This window comes from Podarcis gaigeae (assembly GCF_964106915.1).
Source record: "Podarcis gaigeae genome assembly, chromosome: 13".
NCBI lineage: Eukaryota > Metazoa > Chordata > Lepidosauria > Squamata > Lacertidae > Podarcis > Podarcis gaigeae.
The window spans coordinates 8,635,184-8,653,413 of NC_139689.1; the positions used below are offsets into that span (position 1 = coordinate 8,635,184).

Genomic DNA, 18,230 nt, shown 5'->3' on the forward strand with positions numbered 1-18,230 from the left:
ATCTTCTGTCTATTTTCCAATGAGGGAGTAAAGGAGTGGAAAAACATGTTTACTAATGCCATACAGGGACCAGACTTTGCACAAGTAATTACTCCTGCAATTACCTCAAATAATTGATTCTCCATGACAACTTCAAGCAGTTTCCCAAATCTGAATGTGGTTATATACCTTGAATTTGTGCCAATCATCCGATCAAATCAGTGCAGAGCTGTTCCCCTCAAGGCTTGTTAACTGACATGTTAAAGAAAATTCATATATTTATGAAGCTTATTGGTGGAGTTGGCTGTTTTGTAACGCTGCTTGTTTGACTTAAACTGATTCCAGTTATAAGGAAGCTGATGACTATCTGGAGAGATGGCTGCATTGGTGGTGGTGTTGCTACTTTTGTTATCACACATGGTGTGCAAGGCAAATACCATTACATGTCCTAGAAGTGATGCCCTCCCAGTGCCTCATGAGTGGTTTCAACCCGAAGGTCTCATCATTGGTGGCATTACTTCTCAGATCCTTTTTCTTTCCTACAAAGTGTCCTTCCAGGTCCACCCTTCTGAGGAACAAGGCTTTGATGTTCCAATGTAAGAGACCCCTCCCTGCTTCCTGGTGTCTTGTGAGCTTGGAAACCTATGGATTTTAGTACAGGAATTAAAATTCTGAAAGAGCATGAATGGTGTTCTTGTTTATGGCTGGCTCCCATCATAAGAACTTGTGGAGATCATGTTCCTGATCACAACTAGAGCAGTTACACAACTAAAGCAGATACTCCAGTATCCTGTATCCATAACAGCCAAACAGATGCCTGAGATGATAAACTGTGAATGTTTAAATAAAATGAAGGCTATGGTGGACTCTCCTTCATTAGAGGTTTTCAACCCAATGTTGGGTGGCCATCTGTTAGGGGGTCTTTATTTGAGATTCCTGCATTGCAGGGGGTTGGAGTAGATGTCCCTTGGTGCCCCTTCCAAGTACAATTCTGTGAGTTTGTGAAATACAATGAGATGGGAGAAATTAGTAGGAAGCTAAAAATGTTCAAAAGGTGGTCACTGTGAACACTGATGAAAAGGCACCCTTCTGAGGAACAAGGCTTTGATGTTCCAATGTAAGAGACCCCTCCCTGCTTCCTGGTGTCATGTGAGCTTGGAAACCTATGAATTAAAATTCTGAAGGAGCATAAATGGTGTTCTTGTTTATGACTGGCTCCTGTCATAAGATCATGGGGAGATCATGTTCCTGAGCACAACTAGAGCAGTTACAAGGACCATCTACTCCAGTACTCAGATGCCTGAGATGACAAACTGTGAATGTTTAAATAAAATGCAGGCTATGGTGGACTCTCCTTCATTAGAAGTTGTTAACCAGAGGTTGGGTGGCCATTAGTTAGGAATTATTTAGTTGAGATTCCTGCATTGCTGGGGGTGGAGTAGATGTCCCTTGTTGCACCTTCCAAGTACAACACTGATGAAAAGGCAAACACGAATAATGAGATTTTTTAGAAGAAGCAAATTGAGGAATGTTTAGGTTTAAAACAGTGTTAGATATGGCTGTCAGGACTTTGGCCAAAATGAGAATAAAGCAAAGTTGTCAAAACAAGCAGTGCTGTTAAAAAGAAATGGGTATTCTCCAGCTGCTGAGCAGAGTGCTTTTGGTTTAATCTTCTAACTGGGAAATAAACTCGGCATGGTAAGAGACAGTTATTAAGGACTATGCAGGCTGTTAGCTGATACTAACCTAGATTTTACCAGAGTGGAACATTCAAAGCAAAAAAAAATAATTTAGGGGAAAACTGTGTTCCACATGTCAAACTGAAATAGATACTGATTTCTCCATCTCCTTCCCTTGTTTTCAGTCACTGTGATTGATTTTCTTCCTTAATATAATGATGGCCAAATCTCATTGCATTTGTGCCCCGGTCTAGCGCTGTGATAAAATATTGTGCAATCACCGTAGAATTTAGTTGTGAAAGAACTTATGATTTTCTTTGCAGAATGGTGACAAAGTTCTATCAGCATGTCCTGGCCTTGGTGTTTGCTATAAAAACGATAAATGAGAATCCCAGGGTCTTGCCCAATGCCACACTTGGATTCCACATCTATGACAGTTACTACATAGAGAGGATGACTTATCGTACCATTCTGGACCTGCTCTTCAAATCACATACATTTCTGCCCAACTATGCATGTGGCACGCAGAAAAACCTAATAGCCATTATTGGGGGCCTTGCCTCTGATATCTCCTTTCATATGGCTGACATCTTAAGTCTCTACAAGATCCCACAGGTAAGATCCTTGCACAATGAACTGGGTTGTAAATATGGATTAGTATTTTGATTCCATAAAAAAGGAACTCACAGAATGGTTTGGCTTAAAACATCTCTAAAGTAGCTGTGCATTCCCTTTTAGCTCACATATGGTTCATTTGCTCCAGAGCAAAGTGTCACAACACAGGCCCGTTCCTTTTATAGCATGGTTGCAAATGAGACCCACCAATATACAGGGATCATCTGGTTACTGCAGCATTTTAGATGGACCTGGATTGGGCTTCTTGCTGTGGATGATGAAAGTGGAGAACATTTCTTGCAGACCCTGGAGCCATTGCTTTCTCAAAATGGAATATGCACAGCTTTTTCAGAAAGAATCCCAAACCAAGGCAATTTCCATGGCCTTGAAGTTCTTAATGATCAGGCCCAAAATATTTACAAGCCTTTCATGGATATGAAAGCGAGAACATTTATTATATATGGTGAAACAATGACTGTAATGTGGGTGATCACTTTAATGTTTTTTGTTGTTCCTGAATATAAGGAAAACACTTCAGTTGCAAAGGTGTGGATCATGACAGCCCAGATTGATTTTTCAGTAACTGGCATCATAAGGGGTTGGGATTTTGAAATGTTTGAAGGCACAATTTCCTTTGCAATTCACTCCGAAGAACCTTTAGGGTTCCAGACATATCTTCAGAATGTAAGGCTTCATCGGTCACAAGGAAATGGTTTCCTCAAGGAGTTCTGGGAGCAAACATTCAACTGTTCATTTCCAAATCCTGAAGTAACAGCAAAAGTTGATAGAACATGTACTGGAGAGGAAAAGCTGGAGAGTCTTCCAGGGGCTGTTTTTGAAATGCGCATGACTGGCCACAGCTATGGTATCTACAATGCTGTCTATTCTGTGGCTCATGCATTGCATGCCTTGCACACATCTACATTCAATAAGAGAAAAATGATGAGGGGTAAGAGAATTACACTTCAAGATCTCCAGCCTTGGCAGGTAATGTCTCCAAAATGAAATGGGTTTATTGCCAGGAAATGTCTCCATTATGGAATTGCTTTTTTAAAATTTATAAACCACTTTGTTGTTTTCATAGTCAAGCAGAATACCTAACTATATCTATCTATATCTATCATCTATCTATCATCTATCTATCTATCATCTATCTATCTATCTATCTATCTATCTATCTATCTATCTATCTATATCTATCATCTATCTATCATCTATCTATCTATCATCTATCTATCTATCTATCTATCTATATCTATCTATCTATCTATCTATCATCTATCTATCATCTATCTATCATCTATCTATCTATCATCTATCTATCTATCTATCTATCTATCTATCTATATCTATCATCTATCTATCATCTATCTATCATCTATCTATCTATCATCTATCTATATCTATCATCATCATCTATCTATCATCTATCTATCTATCCATCTATCTATCTATCTATCTATCTAATCTAATCTATCATCATCATCTATCTATCATCTACCTATCTATCATCTATCTATCATCTATCTATCTATCTATCTATCTATCTATCATCTATCATCTATATCTATCTATCTATCTATCATCTATCTATCATCTATCTATCTATCATCTGTCATCTATCTATCTATATCTATCATAATCATCTATCTATCTATATCTAATCTAATCTAATCTATCATCTATCTATCTATCTATCTATCTATCTATCTATCTATCTATCTATCATCATCTATATCTATCTATCTATCTATCCATCATCTATCTATCTATCATCTATCATCTATCTATCTATCATCTATCATCTATCTATATCTATCTATCATTTATCAAATCTCCTGGCCTGCAGGACATAAAATAAAGCAAACATAAAATAAAGCAATCCAGAACGAAAGGTTATTGGAAAAAGTCAAATATAAAATATACATTAAAAGCATCACATTAACAGGAAGGTAGAATAATACCTTAAAGATTTCAGAAGAAAACAATACAAAGGAGGTGAAGTGCAGAGTGCACACTGAAAGCAGCAAAGCTAACAAAAGAATAACATATTAGCATAAGCATAGAACATGTATGTTGCTGTTGCTGCCAATCTTTGCAGTGGTGGTTCATGTTAGGCAGCAGTTGTGGAAGCTCAGGCTCAATGACCTAGCACTGCACTAAGGCACTGCCCTATGAAAACTACTCTATTCTGAACTTAAAAATGGAAAGCGTAATACTGGTGGTCAACAAAAGAGGTTTGAAGACTCTCTCAAGGAAATTCTTTAAAATATGTAGTATAAACACCAACAACTGGAAAAAACTGGCCTGTGAGTGCTCCAATTGGAGAACAGCCGTTACCAAAGGTTTCATGGGCTTTGAAGATGCTCAAACTCTGGACGAAAGGGAGAAACATGCTAAGAGGAAGACACACTTGGCAAATCCACATCGTGATCAACTCCCATCCAGAAACCAATATCCCCACTGTGGTAGGGCGTGTGGATCTAGAATAGGCCTCTACTTCACTTATGGACTCATTGTTAAAACCGTCTTTATGGAAGTCAATCTTACTCAGCGAAGAGTGATCGCCAAAGAAGAAGAAACACTAAGAGACAGCCAAGATGGTCTCAGGGGTCTTCAGCCACCGCACCTTTTGCAGGCACAGTCCCACATTTACAGAAGCCGTCCCGGTTTCTCATTTGATCCCAGAATGTCCAGCTTTTCCTTAGGATGTCCCTATTTTCATTGGAGAAATGTTGGAGGTATGCTTTTGTAGCTGGAGTCAATTAGTGTGTTGCCATACAAGGCCAGATGGGAAAAGTCTGCAAAGACAAGGAGCAGGTCTTCCAGGACTCAAAGCCAAAATGATTTTAGTTTAGCTCTGATTGTTTCGATGCTGTTCTTTGCTGGTGTCTCCTGTTTTCTTTGCTGCATCACTTTTGTTTTGCGACAAATTGTAAAGTTGTTTTTCTTTTCAGCTTAAGGATATCATAGAAAGGGTGTGACAGTTAAATACTGAAGAGTACAAATAACAGTAGGTACTACTCATTGACAAAGTCTGTGGTTTCTGTTTTCCACTTAGATATTTGATGGGGCAGAGAGAGAGATAGGAGAAAGAGAATCTATACATTTTCAGTACTCTACACCTGCAAATTTATTGCATCTTCATCAAAAAAATTGGACAGTCTACACTAAATTATATTACTATTATTATTATTATTATTATTATTATTATTATTATTATTATATTAAGTATATACTTTTAAAACTTTTTCTCTGTTAACTAGCTCCACCCATTTCTTCAAGACATTTCATTTAACAACTCAGCTGGAGAACTGGTAACTTTTAATGACAAGAGGGAAATGGGAGCTGGATTTGACATCATGAACATGGTCATGTTCCCCAACAACTCTTTTGTTCAAGTGAAGGTTGGAAGGGTTGATCCCAAAGAAGGACACAAATTCCTCATCAGTGATGATAGGATTGTATGGCATAGGCGGTTTAACCAGGTGTGGATTCCAGGGCATTCTCATGGGCTATTTCATTATTAGGGCAGATTATCTGAGGGTCAGAAATTTACCTTACAAAACAATTTATTGTGCCGATGGTAATTAGGCACTGCTAATGTCAGATTAAAAAAACAACAACAAAATGTCCGTTTGAGGTGCTGAATATCCCTGTTCTTCCCATCAACTGAAAGCAGTTGTATGTTTACTGTAGAGTGCTAAATATTGTTTAGGCCTTAATAATTTTTGGCTAGTTATCATTTCTTCATGGTCCAAACCTTGACTATACATCACCAGTTGGCCATCACATTTCTATGACGCACTGAGTTGAAATAGTCATCCTTTTTATCTGGTCTGGGTGCAAGCCTTGCTGCTGAGATGCCTTGGACTTCAAAGCTGCACTGCTGGGGGGTATAAGTCCCTCTCGAAATGACCATGCTGTAAGATGTGGACTCCCTGCATGTAGAGTGGTGGTGTGAATAAGTGAATAAGCCATATTTCTTAAAGCCACGGCAGTTTCTGCCATATCTTCAGTTCTCCAAAGGAACACAGACCCTGGGTGAGTGCTTATGACCCCATGGGCTCTTGCCACTGCTCAGCACAGACAGGAGAATCATAGAATCATAGAATCATAGAGTTGGAAGAGACCACAAGGGCCATCGAGTCCAACCCCCTGCCAAGCAGGAAACACCATCAGAGCACTCCTGACATATGGTTGTCAAGCCTCTGCTTAAAGACCTCCAAAGAAGGAGACTCCACCACACTCCTTGGCAGCAAATTCCACTGTCGAACAGCTCTTACTGTCAGGAAGTTCTTCCTAATGTTTAGGTAGAATCTTCTTTCTTGTAGTTTGGAACCATTGCTCCGTGTCCGCTTCTCTGGAGCAGCAGAAAAAAACCTTTCTCCCTCCTCTATGTGACATCCTTTTATATATTTGAACATGGCTATCATATCACCCCTTAACCTCCTCTTCTCCAGGCTAAACAGGTCCAGCTCCCTTAGCCGTTCCTCATAAGGCATTGTTTCCAGGCCTTTGACCATTTTGGTTGCCCTCCTTTGGAGACGTTCCAGTTTGTCAGTGTCCTTCTTGAACTGTGGTGCCCAGAACTGGACACAGTGCTCCAGGTGAGGTCTGACCAGAGCAGAATACAGTGGCACTATTACTTCCCTTGATCTAGATGCTATACTCCTATTGATGCAGCCCAGAATTGCATTGGCATTTTTAGCTGCCGCGTCACACTGTTGGCTCATGTCAAGTTTGTGGCCAACCAAGACTCCTAGATCCTTTTCACATGTACTGCTCTCAAGCCAGGTGTCACCATTCCAAAGGAACACAAACCCTGGGTGAGTGCTTGGGACCCCATGGGCTCTTGCCACTGCTTGGCAGAGACAGGAGAAGGCACCCGACATTTGTAACAATACTGTTCGGCATGCTCAGTGAAAGACTGGCAGATGGTTGCCTGTACTGTGCTCCCTGTTCTTCAGTGGCAAATCATTGTATTTCAATTTATAGTTAGCTTGTTTTTAAATTATCATTTCTGCTCCCCCTCATTCCTTTTCTATGGATAGGTGCTTCCCATTTCTGTGTGTACTCATTCTTGCCATGCTGGCAATCAGAAAAAAGCGAAGGAAGGGGAAAAGTTCTGTTGCTTCGATTGTGGTCCATGCCCGGAAGGGAAGATTTCAGATCAAGAGGGTAAGTGACATGATGCACAAAGTATTCCAGCTTTGAGTGTTAAAGTGAAAACTTCAATTGGTCCCAAATGCAGAAGCCAGATTAGGGACTGGGGTTTCATTCTGACCTTGTATGTCAGGGACTGGGTGGATGAGGAAGAGCAGTGGGCACTACCTGCCCAAGAGCCCCCCAAGGAAGGCATAGAAGAAGAGGAAGAAGACCTGGTGGTGGGGCACTGAGGAGCAGTCTGGGGAAGGAACAAGCTGGGAGATCCTAAAATTTGTGAGGTTTAAGCGATCAAGGGGGGGGGGTAAGAAGAAGGAGCCCCATCCAGGACAGAGCTAACAAAAATGGAGGGTGATTCGATTGTAAAGTGATGCACAGTGGAAATAATATTATACTTCATTTATATGCCCATGTGGTATTCTTAACGTTTTATACCTCCCTGGAATATTTGGATAAAAGGCACACACACCAAGGGGGAGCGGGGTAATGATTTTTTGATTTGAGCAATATGAGCTATCCCCAAGCTGAAAGACAGTTGTGACCATTGGCTCCAATTGATACATGCGTTTTCAGTAAAATGGTAACTCCTCTTTTTTTCCAGATATGGATGACTGTTTCAAATGCCCAGAAAAACAATATCCAGGCAAAGAAAAAGATAAATGCATTCCCAAGTCAATAAGTTTTCTATCCTATGAGGAGCCTTTAGGGGTCAGTTTAACTTTGGTTACTCTTTCTTTCGTCTTAATTACAGCTATGGTGATTGGAATTTTTATTAAACACAAAGATACCCCCATAGTCAAAGCCAACAACCGGGACCTCACCTACATTCTCCTTCTTTCCCTCCTGCTCTGCTTCCTCTGCTCTTTTCCTTTCATTGGGCAGCCTCAGAAGATGTCCTGCCTTTTCCGACAATCCTCTTTTGGAATCATCTTTTCAGTGGCTGTCTCTTGTGTCTTAGCCAAAACCATCACTGTGGTTATGGCTTTCATGGCCACCAAGCCAGGCTCCAACATGAGGAAGTGGGTGGGGAAAAGGGTGACCAACTCCACTGTGGTTTCCTCCTTCCTCATTCAAGCTGCCATTTGTGCCACATGGCTGGCAAGTTCTCCTCCATTTCCAGATTTGGACATGCATTCGCTGCCAGAAGAAATTGTAGCAGAATGCAATGAAGGCTCTGTCCTCATGTTCTATCTTGTCTTGGGCTACCTTGGACTTCTGGCTACCATCAGCTTCATTGTGGCTTTCCTGGCAAGGAAGCTGCCGGACACATTCAATGAAGCCAAGTTCATCACTTTCAGCATGTTGATGTTCTGCAGTGTTTGGTTGTCATTTGTTCCAACATACTTGAGCACCAAAGGGAAATACATGGTGGCTGTGGAGATATTTTCCATCTTGGCCTCCACTGCTGGCTTACTTGGCTGCATCTTTTCCCCCAAATGTTACATTATTCTGCTGAGGCCTGAGCTTAACAGTAGGGAGCAGCTAATAAGGAGAAGAACAAGATAATTCTAACTAGATCTTATTACATCAATTGGATTAGAAACAGAGGGCACAGTCCAAAAACTGGGTTGGAATACTATCAATGCCAGTCCAATCTATTCTGCTCACCTCAAAAAAGGAGGGGATATGAGGCGGTATTCTGCATCAACATAGAACAGATAATAAAACCAGTAATCATATGCGGGGAGCAAGGATTTCTGTAACAGAAAAAAATCATTAAGTCATGAGAACTTTTGTTGAGCATCATGCACTAATTTCTTTTGGACAAATTCTTCGTCTTAAACTTAGTCTTGTTTATTATTTAAGATGTTTGGCAGGATTTCCAAATAAAGCATTTGTTTCCCTTCTCTTAATGTCTTCATTCAGTCTGGTGCAGTTAACTCAATTTAGAGAGCTGCCATGGGCAAAGGGAGGTTTGTGTCTGCCTTCAGATACACTTCCTCTCACTGTGTCTCTTGCACAGTAATAAACAGCTGTGTCCTCAAGTTTCAGGCTGTTCACTTGCAGATATACCATGTTTGCAGAGTTGTCCTTGGAGATGGTGAAGCGCCCTCTCACTGAGGCAGCATAATATTGTGAACTTCCACCACAATCCCTTGCAATCCATTCCAGTCCCTTTCCTGGAGCCTGTCGTACCCAATCCATGCAGTAGCTGCTGAGGGTGAACCCAGAGGTTCGACAGGAGAGGCGGAGAGACTCTCTGGGCTTTTTGACATCTCCTCCAGACTCAACAAGCTGGATGTCTGCTTGGACACCTGAAAAGAAAGAATGTTTCTAAGAGATCTGCTTCATATAACTCTGTGAATGGTACTCTCCCCTAAATTTGAAAAAATACCTTTGAAGGTTGCAAAAGTGAACACAAATGGAAACCAAAGCATCATTTCTTTCCTTGTCTTTGTGGTGGGGAGGTTAACTGGAAATGTGTTGGGCAAACAGGGTGTGTCTCCTGATGCTGCTGATGCAGGGAGATGTGACGACTGATATAAAGAGGAAACAGCCTTCAAATTTACATACAGCTCAGCATAAAGGGGCAAAGCAGCGCTTGAGTAATCCTTATCTCTTTATGCAAACACACTCCACTTAAGATTTGGGAGGTGGCAAACAGCTGGTCACCATATTTATGGATAAGAACCGGGATGAGAATTATGGACACGAAGTATGCGCCAGCAAGAAAATCAAAGTCTAAATAAATTATAGCTGCTCAGCCATGGAATAAATGATTGTGGAATTTGCTCCCTGTAACTTATGGATAGCCAGTAGAAGCAAGTTAACTTTTCACATGCTTCCTTCAGAAGGGCTGTCCCTACCAGTAGGCAGAGTTAGGCAGCTGTAGGGGGAAAGGGATCAGCAGCAGAGTTTGGGAGACTGGAGGTTCCCTGCACCCCTTGAGCTCGCCCCATCCCCTCACAGGTGGTAGGAGATGCTGTGCTGTCCTTTGGCCCTTGTTGATTCAATTGCCAGTCTGGTTGATTTCTGAGCATGGAATGGAGGGAGGCCATTTTGAATATTTTTTTAAAAGAAATTCTGTCAGATATTTTGATATTCCAATACAGTGGTACCTCAATTTACAAACTTAATCTGCTCTTGAAGCCCGTTCTTAAACCAAATCCGTTCTTAAACCGAGGCACGCATTCCCTAATGAGGCCTCCCACCGCTAGTGCCCTTCCCCCATTCGGCTTCCATTCATAGATTGAGGTAAAGTTCGCAAACTACTTCTGGTTTTGCGGAGTTTGTAAACTGAATTGTTCGTAAACAGGAATGTTCGTAAACCGAGGTACCACTGTACAGTCAATCCTCAGTTCCCGAATGCCAACAACCCAGAAATAAATGCTCCATTTTTTGAATGTTTTTTGGAAACCAAATGTCTGACGCAGCTTCCGCTGAGTGCAGGAATCTCTTGCAACGAATCGGAATCCACAATTCAGTTGTTGAACATTTCGGAACCGAACTGGCTTCTGGAACATATTACGTTCGACAACAGTGGTTTGACTGTATACTACAAAGGTGTTCCAGCTCTCCCCGAAATATCTAAGTCATGCAGCTCAATGGGTGACCTTTGGTGAGTCACCATCTCTCAGCCTAACATGCCATTTCCCATGTATACCACCTTGAGCTATTTGGAGGAAAAGGTGGTATATAAAGGTAAAATATGCATAAATAAAATTTTGATATTCAAAAGGTGTCCCAACTCTCCATAAAATTCTGTCTCTTCCTTTCTCTCTCTTGGAATCTAAGAAGGCATCTTAGTAACTTTCTTAGTTAGTAAGTAACTTAGTGTATTCTATCTAACTTTCAGCCAACATTATGTATATTTCTATCCATTGTAATCAGCAGGCATGGGATTAAGGAACCTGCCCCCCTTTGAAAACTTGTTTGGAGCCAAACATTGAATTTTTTTTTTGGGGGGGGAGACAGACCCCCCCCCCAGAAGCTCAAAATACATGGCAATTATAAAGTCTAGTCTGGCTTTTAGAATGCTGGATAACACTGCCTCAGATTTCATTGGAAACTTTTTGAGGGAAAGGCTTTAGAGGATAAAGAGTCTTCCATGAAGAGGTTTCAACCAAACGGCTGAGAAAATAATCAGCACCACCATGTTATCCACTTCCTAGGCAATAGAATCATATTTACAACTCTGCTGCCCTCTTGCGAAAGACAAGGGGAGGACGTTTTATGAAGAGATGCAACTAATGCAAACGACTGCAGCTTGAGCATTGCTAGAGCAATTCACTGTTACAAATCCTTGTACTATCTGGACCAGGTGATTTGACCTTAATCGATACTGGTTCATAAACATTGATGGTAAGGACCAGCCAATTTTCTTCTGCTTCTTCCCCCCACCTCTATTTCTAAGGTTACATCTGATGGGGGCTTTGGAGTTCCTAGATCCAACATGACTAACTGCGGGAGGCAGTGGAAGACAGGAGTGCCTGGCATGAAGAGTTTGACACGACTAAACAACAACAGATCCAACATGGCTCTGCTGCAAGATGAGCCCTTTGCCGCAGTATCGCCACATTCCTTTTGCTCATGTTTTGGCTAAGCCGAAATGGCAACATCATCCTTTTATAGACAGTCCGTGTTGCAAGGACTTCCCCACCTCCCCCTCACTCAGTATTTTATAATATTTAGAAATCTCTGGCTTAATACAGAATCCAAAGGTACTGGGTGGCTCTGCTGGTTCCCTTTGGCTAAGCAGAATATAGCTTAAAGGTAAAGGTAAAGGTCCAGTCACGGACGACTCTGGGGTTGCACGCTCATTTCGCCCTATAGGCCGAGGGAGCCGGTGTTTGTCTGCAGACAGCTTCCGGGTCATGTGGCCAGCATGAATAAGCCGCTTCTGGCAAACCAGAGCAGCACATGGAAGCACCATTTACCTTCATGCCGGAGTGGCACCTATTTATCTACTTGCACTTGACATGTTTTTGAACTGCTAGGTGGGCAGGAGCTGGGACCGAACAACAGGAGCTCACCCCATCATGGGGATTCAAATAGCAGACCTTCTGATCAGTAAGCCCTAGGCTCTGTGGTTTATACCACAGCGCAACCCGCGTCCCTTTAATGTAGCTTATGTTAGAGCATTTTCTAAGAAATGGTGCCAATAGGCAGGACTTTTTTTCCCAGCTGCATCTCGCCATTATGAGAGAACAAGAGAGACATTCATGGTGAGTTCAGACACCTCTGTTTCTGGAAAATTGCACTGCCAATGAGTATTCAGGGGGAGGGGGGAATCAGTGGCACAACAACAGTTCCCAGAACTCTCCGGGGAAAGTAAAGCAAGGCTTTTAGCCTGGTGGCCGTAGTAATAAAAGGTAAATGGGACCCCTGACCATTAGGCCCAGTCGTGACCTGGGGTTGCAGCTGGCGTACAGCTTCTGGGTCATGCGGCCAGCATGATTAAGCCGCTTCTGGTGAACCAGAGCAGTGCACAGAAATGCCGTTTACCTTTCCACCAGAGTGGTACCTATTTACCTACTTGCACTTTGATGTGCTTTCGAACTGCTAGGTTGGCAGGAGCAGGGACCGAGCAACGGGAGCTCACCCTGTCACGGGGATTCGAACCACCGACCTTCTGATCGGCAAGTCCTAGGCTCTGTGCTTTAACCCACAGCGCCACCCAGTAGATGGTGGCAGTAGTAATACAGCTGTTATAAAAATCAGACAGGCACCCACAATTCTGAAACCAAGATGATCTAAGAACTATCCCTTGCTTTAAGAGTGGTTTTGGAACAATCTCAATTGTGATCTTGTGGAGAATACCACACGGTCCTTATCTCATATTTTCCACTATACCCAACTTGAGCTTTCCAATGTTGTTTTTCCTCCAATATAACTAAAAAATTTAAGTGTGTCAGCACTAACAGTTCTCTGCTATGTATATCTAATTAGAATTAAGACCAACTGAATTAAACAGAATTTACTCCTAGGTATGTGAGAACAGGCTTTCTGCATTTTGGGAACCCGGCACATGAAATTGTCAGGACCTCCCCACTTGCTGGGAAATAGTCCCTCAAAATCAGTTTCCCCTTTTTGTACACTGCCCCCATTTGCCATGTCTCACTGTGTCTCTTAGAGCACAATAATAGAAAGCTGAGTCTGTAGCTGTCAATGAGTTCAGCTGGAGGGAGAACTCATTCTTGGAGGTTTCTGAAGAAATGGTTGCATGGCTTTGAAAAGAAGGGTCATATCCCTTGCTCCCACCATGGGGGTAAACCCATGCGATCCATTCTAGACCTTTCCCAGGAGGCTGCCGAATCCAATGCCAGTCATAGCCAGATGTAGCAATGGAGAAACCTGTTACTTTACAGACCAGGTTGAGATTCTCTCCTGGTCTCACTGTGCCTGGTCCAGATGATGCAAGCTGGATGTCCGAGAAGGCCCCTTGAAAACATAGAACATTACAATCAATGCAGCATTTCATGTAATCATTCTAATAATTAAACTCCAATTTCTGGAAATCCCATTAAACATGTTCTTACATCTTGGGACATCCACTAAGGAAAACAAGAAAGGGATCAAAAATTTCATCACGTTAGTGAAGAGATGCCCTGGCTAAACAGGAAACAGGAGCCTTTAGACCAGGGAGAAACTGAGCATCCTTCATCTGAGAGGTTTCCTTTTGAAGAGAGCCTCCTGGGAGTATTTGCATAAGTTCTCCCCCCTCATGGAAAATGTGAAATATAAAAAGTCTGTGATGGTGGGATGATCTATCAAAACTGGTTTCTTTAAGTGTGTCTTTTTTATATACACGTTTTTTCTCCACATTTCCACATCTGCTTACAAAGGGCCAATTTTTTCCTGAATACTTGTATCCAATTACACACATTTTTTGCAAACAATACTCCCCAACATATTGCATTTTTAATGTTGCTTTCACTAAGATATGCACAGTGCTTTTTTCTGGGGGGACGCAGGGGTACGCATACCCCTAAACATTTTGTGAATCTAAGTTTGGCCTCATTGAGGGGCAGTATTTCAATATGAGTAGGAAAATGAGAGTACCCCTAAACATTTTTTATTTTATTTTATTAGAAAATAAGCACTGAATATGCATTTTTATGCACACTTTACCCCAGTGTATGCATGTATGTACATATTACTTGGCTGGAGAACTTTAAGTGCATATTTTTAAGGATGTTCTCATATTATTTCAGAAAGTGCAGATTATGTAGGTTCTCTCTTAAATACAAATTGAATCCGATTTCCCCCTGATCCCTTCCTGCCCCAGTGATTCACAGGACCAATCTCACATGTTCTGTTTCTATGTTTATAAAATTATGTATACCTCAATTAAAAAATAAATAAACCTGTTCATAACAAATACAATAAAAAGACCAACTAAAACTTGAAACAGTTCACCAGCTCTAACAGAAAATATATCCCAACTGTCTGCAAATTCCTAGAGTGAAAAGAAAGTTTTCAGCAAACATTTGAAAATTAGTATAAAGCGTATCTGCTGAATTTGTACTGGAAAACCATTCCACATTCAATCTAAGGCAGCTAAATCAATCTGGAGAGCTGCAATGCACAAAGGGGGCTTTTTTGTCAGGCTTCAGATTCACTTCCTCTCACTGTGTCTACTTTCAGACAGTAATACACAGCTGCATCCTCAGGTTTCAGGCTGTTCATTTGCAGATATACCATGTTTGAAGGGTCATTCTTGGAGATGGTGAAGCGCCCTCTCACTGAGTCAGCATAAGATTTTGAGCTTCCACCACAATCCCTTGCAATCCATTCTGGTTCCTTCCCTGGAGCCTGTCGTACCCAATCCATGCAGATGCCGCTGATGTTGAACCCAGAGATTTGGCCAGAGAGGCGGAGGGACTCTCCAGGTCTTTTGACATCTCCTCCAGTTTCCACCACCTGGACCTTTGCTTGGACACCTGGAAAGAAAGAATGTTTCTAAGAGATCTGCTTCATGTAACCCTAAGAATGGAACTCTAGTATTTGAAAGGCAAAAAAGCACCTCTAATTGCTGCTAAAGTGAAAACAAATGGAAGCCAATGCATCATTCCCTTCCTTGCTTGTTTTGGGCGTGGGTGTTGGCTGGAAGGTTGCTGGGCACACAACAGTTTTGTCTCCCGAGATGGCTGGGTCTGGGAGAGGCAATGACTGATAAAAAGAGGAATCTGCCCCTGTATTTACATAAAGTTCAGCATAAAAGAGCAAGACATCCCACTGGTAAACATTATCTCTTTCCCATGGACTGCAAGAAGATCAAACCTATCCATTCTTAAGGAAATCAGCCCTGAGTGCTCACTGGAAGGACAGATCCTGAAGCTGAGGCTCCAATACTTTGGCCACCTCGTGAGAAGAAACTGAGTTTGTCAGTTTCTCACCCCCTGTTTGTTGGCTTAATTTTATCTAACACACATAAATGTATTACTTCAATGATTTTATTTTTAAAAAGAGCATAAAAGAGCCACTCACATCTCTTTATGAATGCACTCTGTATACATCATTTGAAAGGCAGTACATACTTGCGTACGATATGATTTTGTAAGAATCAGGGAAGAATCATGGGCACTGAACAAGAAGTCTTAAATGTTTTAATTCATTGGAAGCTGCCCAAAGTGGCTGGGGTAACCGAGTGGCATATAAAGAAATAAGTTGTAGTTGTAGTTGTTGTAGTTGTAGTAGTAAATTTTTCTGGTAATCTAATTTAAAATAAAATAAAACATAGCACATCAATTATGGAAGAAGCTATCATGGGAGTTTCTCTCTAGGAATTGTGGGTATTCAGAAGAGATTGCTGCCCTGCACCCCTTGAGCTTGCACCCTGCCCTCAGGAATGGTGGCAGATGCTGTCCTGTTTCCCGATTTGACTGCCAGTCTTGTTGATTTCTGGACGTGGAATGAATATTACTTGAATTCAGAGATACAAATGCATGACAGTTATAAAGCCCAGCTTGGCCCTTAGAAAGTTTAATAAGACTGAAACATTTTGTGGGAAAGTCTATTGAGGATGAATATTTCTTAGATCAGGTTTCAACCAAAAGCTGGAGGGGAACAATCAGCATCACAGCTGAAAGCACAAAACAGCACTTGACTTACCACCTTACTTCCCTGCTAGGCAATACAATCATTATTACACCTCTGCTGCCCTCTTCTGAAAGACAAGGGAAGAACAGTTTATGAAGGCTACTTCTATGTCAGTCTCAGCCATCACAATTCACACCACACAAATCCTTGCACTCTGGCCCAAGGAGCTTACCTTGACCGTCAAAAAGCTAGTTTATTTAATGAATTGCTTTATTTAACAAAATTTATATACCCATTGATTGCAATACAACTTTTAGGCAGTTTACAAATAAAATAAAAACATTATGATTATCATTAAAAGATTCTTAAAAGCAAGAATCTGAAAAAATATTTAAAAAAACAATTAAAACAACGAGAGGCTAAAAAGACATAATAATAATTTATTATTTATACCCCTCCCATCTGGCTGTGTTTCCCCAGCCACCCCATATTTCTATCTCAACTTCTTCATGTCTGGATAAGCTTGTGTAAACAAAAATGTTTTAAGTGGGTTTCAAAAACTGTGTGGCAATTTATTTTATGCCTACTCATTTTTTTTACACATTACCTAGAAGCATGCACATAATGGGTCAGTTTTCTTCTACTTCTTTCTCTATCTGCTTCTATAGTAGCACATGAGAGCAAGGGAGAGATTATTCCTGAGACAGAATAGAAGTACAGGCTCAGCATCAGATAATGATCACAGCAGCATTGGACATTTATTTTTATTTTTTATCTATATTTCACCTTTAACTGAAGTGTCCTAACTTATAATGACCTTGAGGGGACAAGGAGGAAGAGGAGGGGGAGGCCAATTGGGTTATTGCTAGTTCTAGTCCAAAGTTGGCTTTATCCAAGTCTCACCCACTGGAGTTGATGTGGACAGAGGCAGAGCAAGTCTTCATGGCACTCACAAGCACACTAAAGTGGGTGGGGTAGGATGCACCAGCCCAGCCCTCACTGCTGACATGATGCCAGTCCTGATCCAGCTCAGGGACGGAGAAGGATGTAACAGTCATGCACCCTTCAATCTCAGCCTCACAACATGAGGGTGAGTCTGAGATCGAAGGACACATGTCTGTTGCACCCTCCTCATGCCATGAGGGCGCCATGAGGAGGACACAGCAGGGCAGCCATGCACCCCCAGAAAAATGCACACAGGGCAATCACCCCTGCAGCCCACTGACCCTACACCCCTGGATGTGGGTTCAGTGTGGTCACCTTGAACCTTCCTTGATAGTTGTCTCAATATGGAGCAGAGGAGATGGAGAAAAACATGTTTACTACCAGCGTAGCCACTTGGGGACAAAACTTTGCAATTATCTTCCATGCAATTGTTTGTATTATCTTCCATGCAATTATTTGAAATAATTGATTCTCCATGACAGGGGGAACAGTGTTCCAGAAAGTAGTAGGAAAACAATCCATTGACAAGTCTTAAAGTGGTTATAAACCTTCCCTTTATGCCATTCAGAGCTTGGGTTAGGGATTGGAGGTAGGCAGGGCTCTGTCAGTTTGAACTCTGTCAGTTTCTCCCTCACACAATTCTTACATTGCCAATGTTAATGATAATATGTTTCTCTTTCTGAAGAATATCGGTAGAATCTGCTGGTGTTTAATGCCAGTGATGAAACTGGAGGTGGACATGTGAGAATCTAATCAAGAGATAAATTTAGCCACCAGGATGGTTGTATTAGTGATGCTGCTGTTTCTGGTTTCAAAAGTAGCCACCATGAATTGTCTTGGAAGTTCTCCCCTCCCTGTTCCTCA

At 41.6% G+C, this 18,230-nt stretch overlaps 1 protein-coding gene and 1 gene segment (V, D, J or C); both read right to left on the bottom strand.

Moving 5' to 3' along the window:
• LOC310828753 (uncharacterized protein) overlaps window positions 1-15,525 on the bottom strand; it is a 274,212-nt gene extending 258,687 nt beyond the window's left edge. The window contains exons 1-2 of the mRNA XM_083706516.1: window positions 15,406-15,525; window positions 15,021-15,322 (exon numbers count right to left, since the gene is read on the bottom strand). Coding sequence (XP_083562642.1) covers window positions 15,021-15,322; window positions 15,406-15,451 — 348 coding nt within the window. The 5' untranslated portion in view covers window positions 15,452-15,525. The remainder of the gene's footprint in view (window positions 1-15,020; window positions 15,323-15,405) is intronic.
• LOC310828875 (Ig mu chain C region secreted form-like) overlaps window positions 1-18,230 on the bottom strand; it is a 1,309,992-nt gene that overhangs the window by 231,714 nt on the left and 1,060,048 nt on the right. Inside the window, exon 3 of the C gene segment in view lies at window positions 13,518-13,686.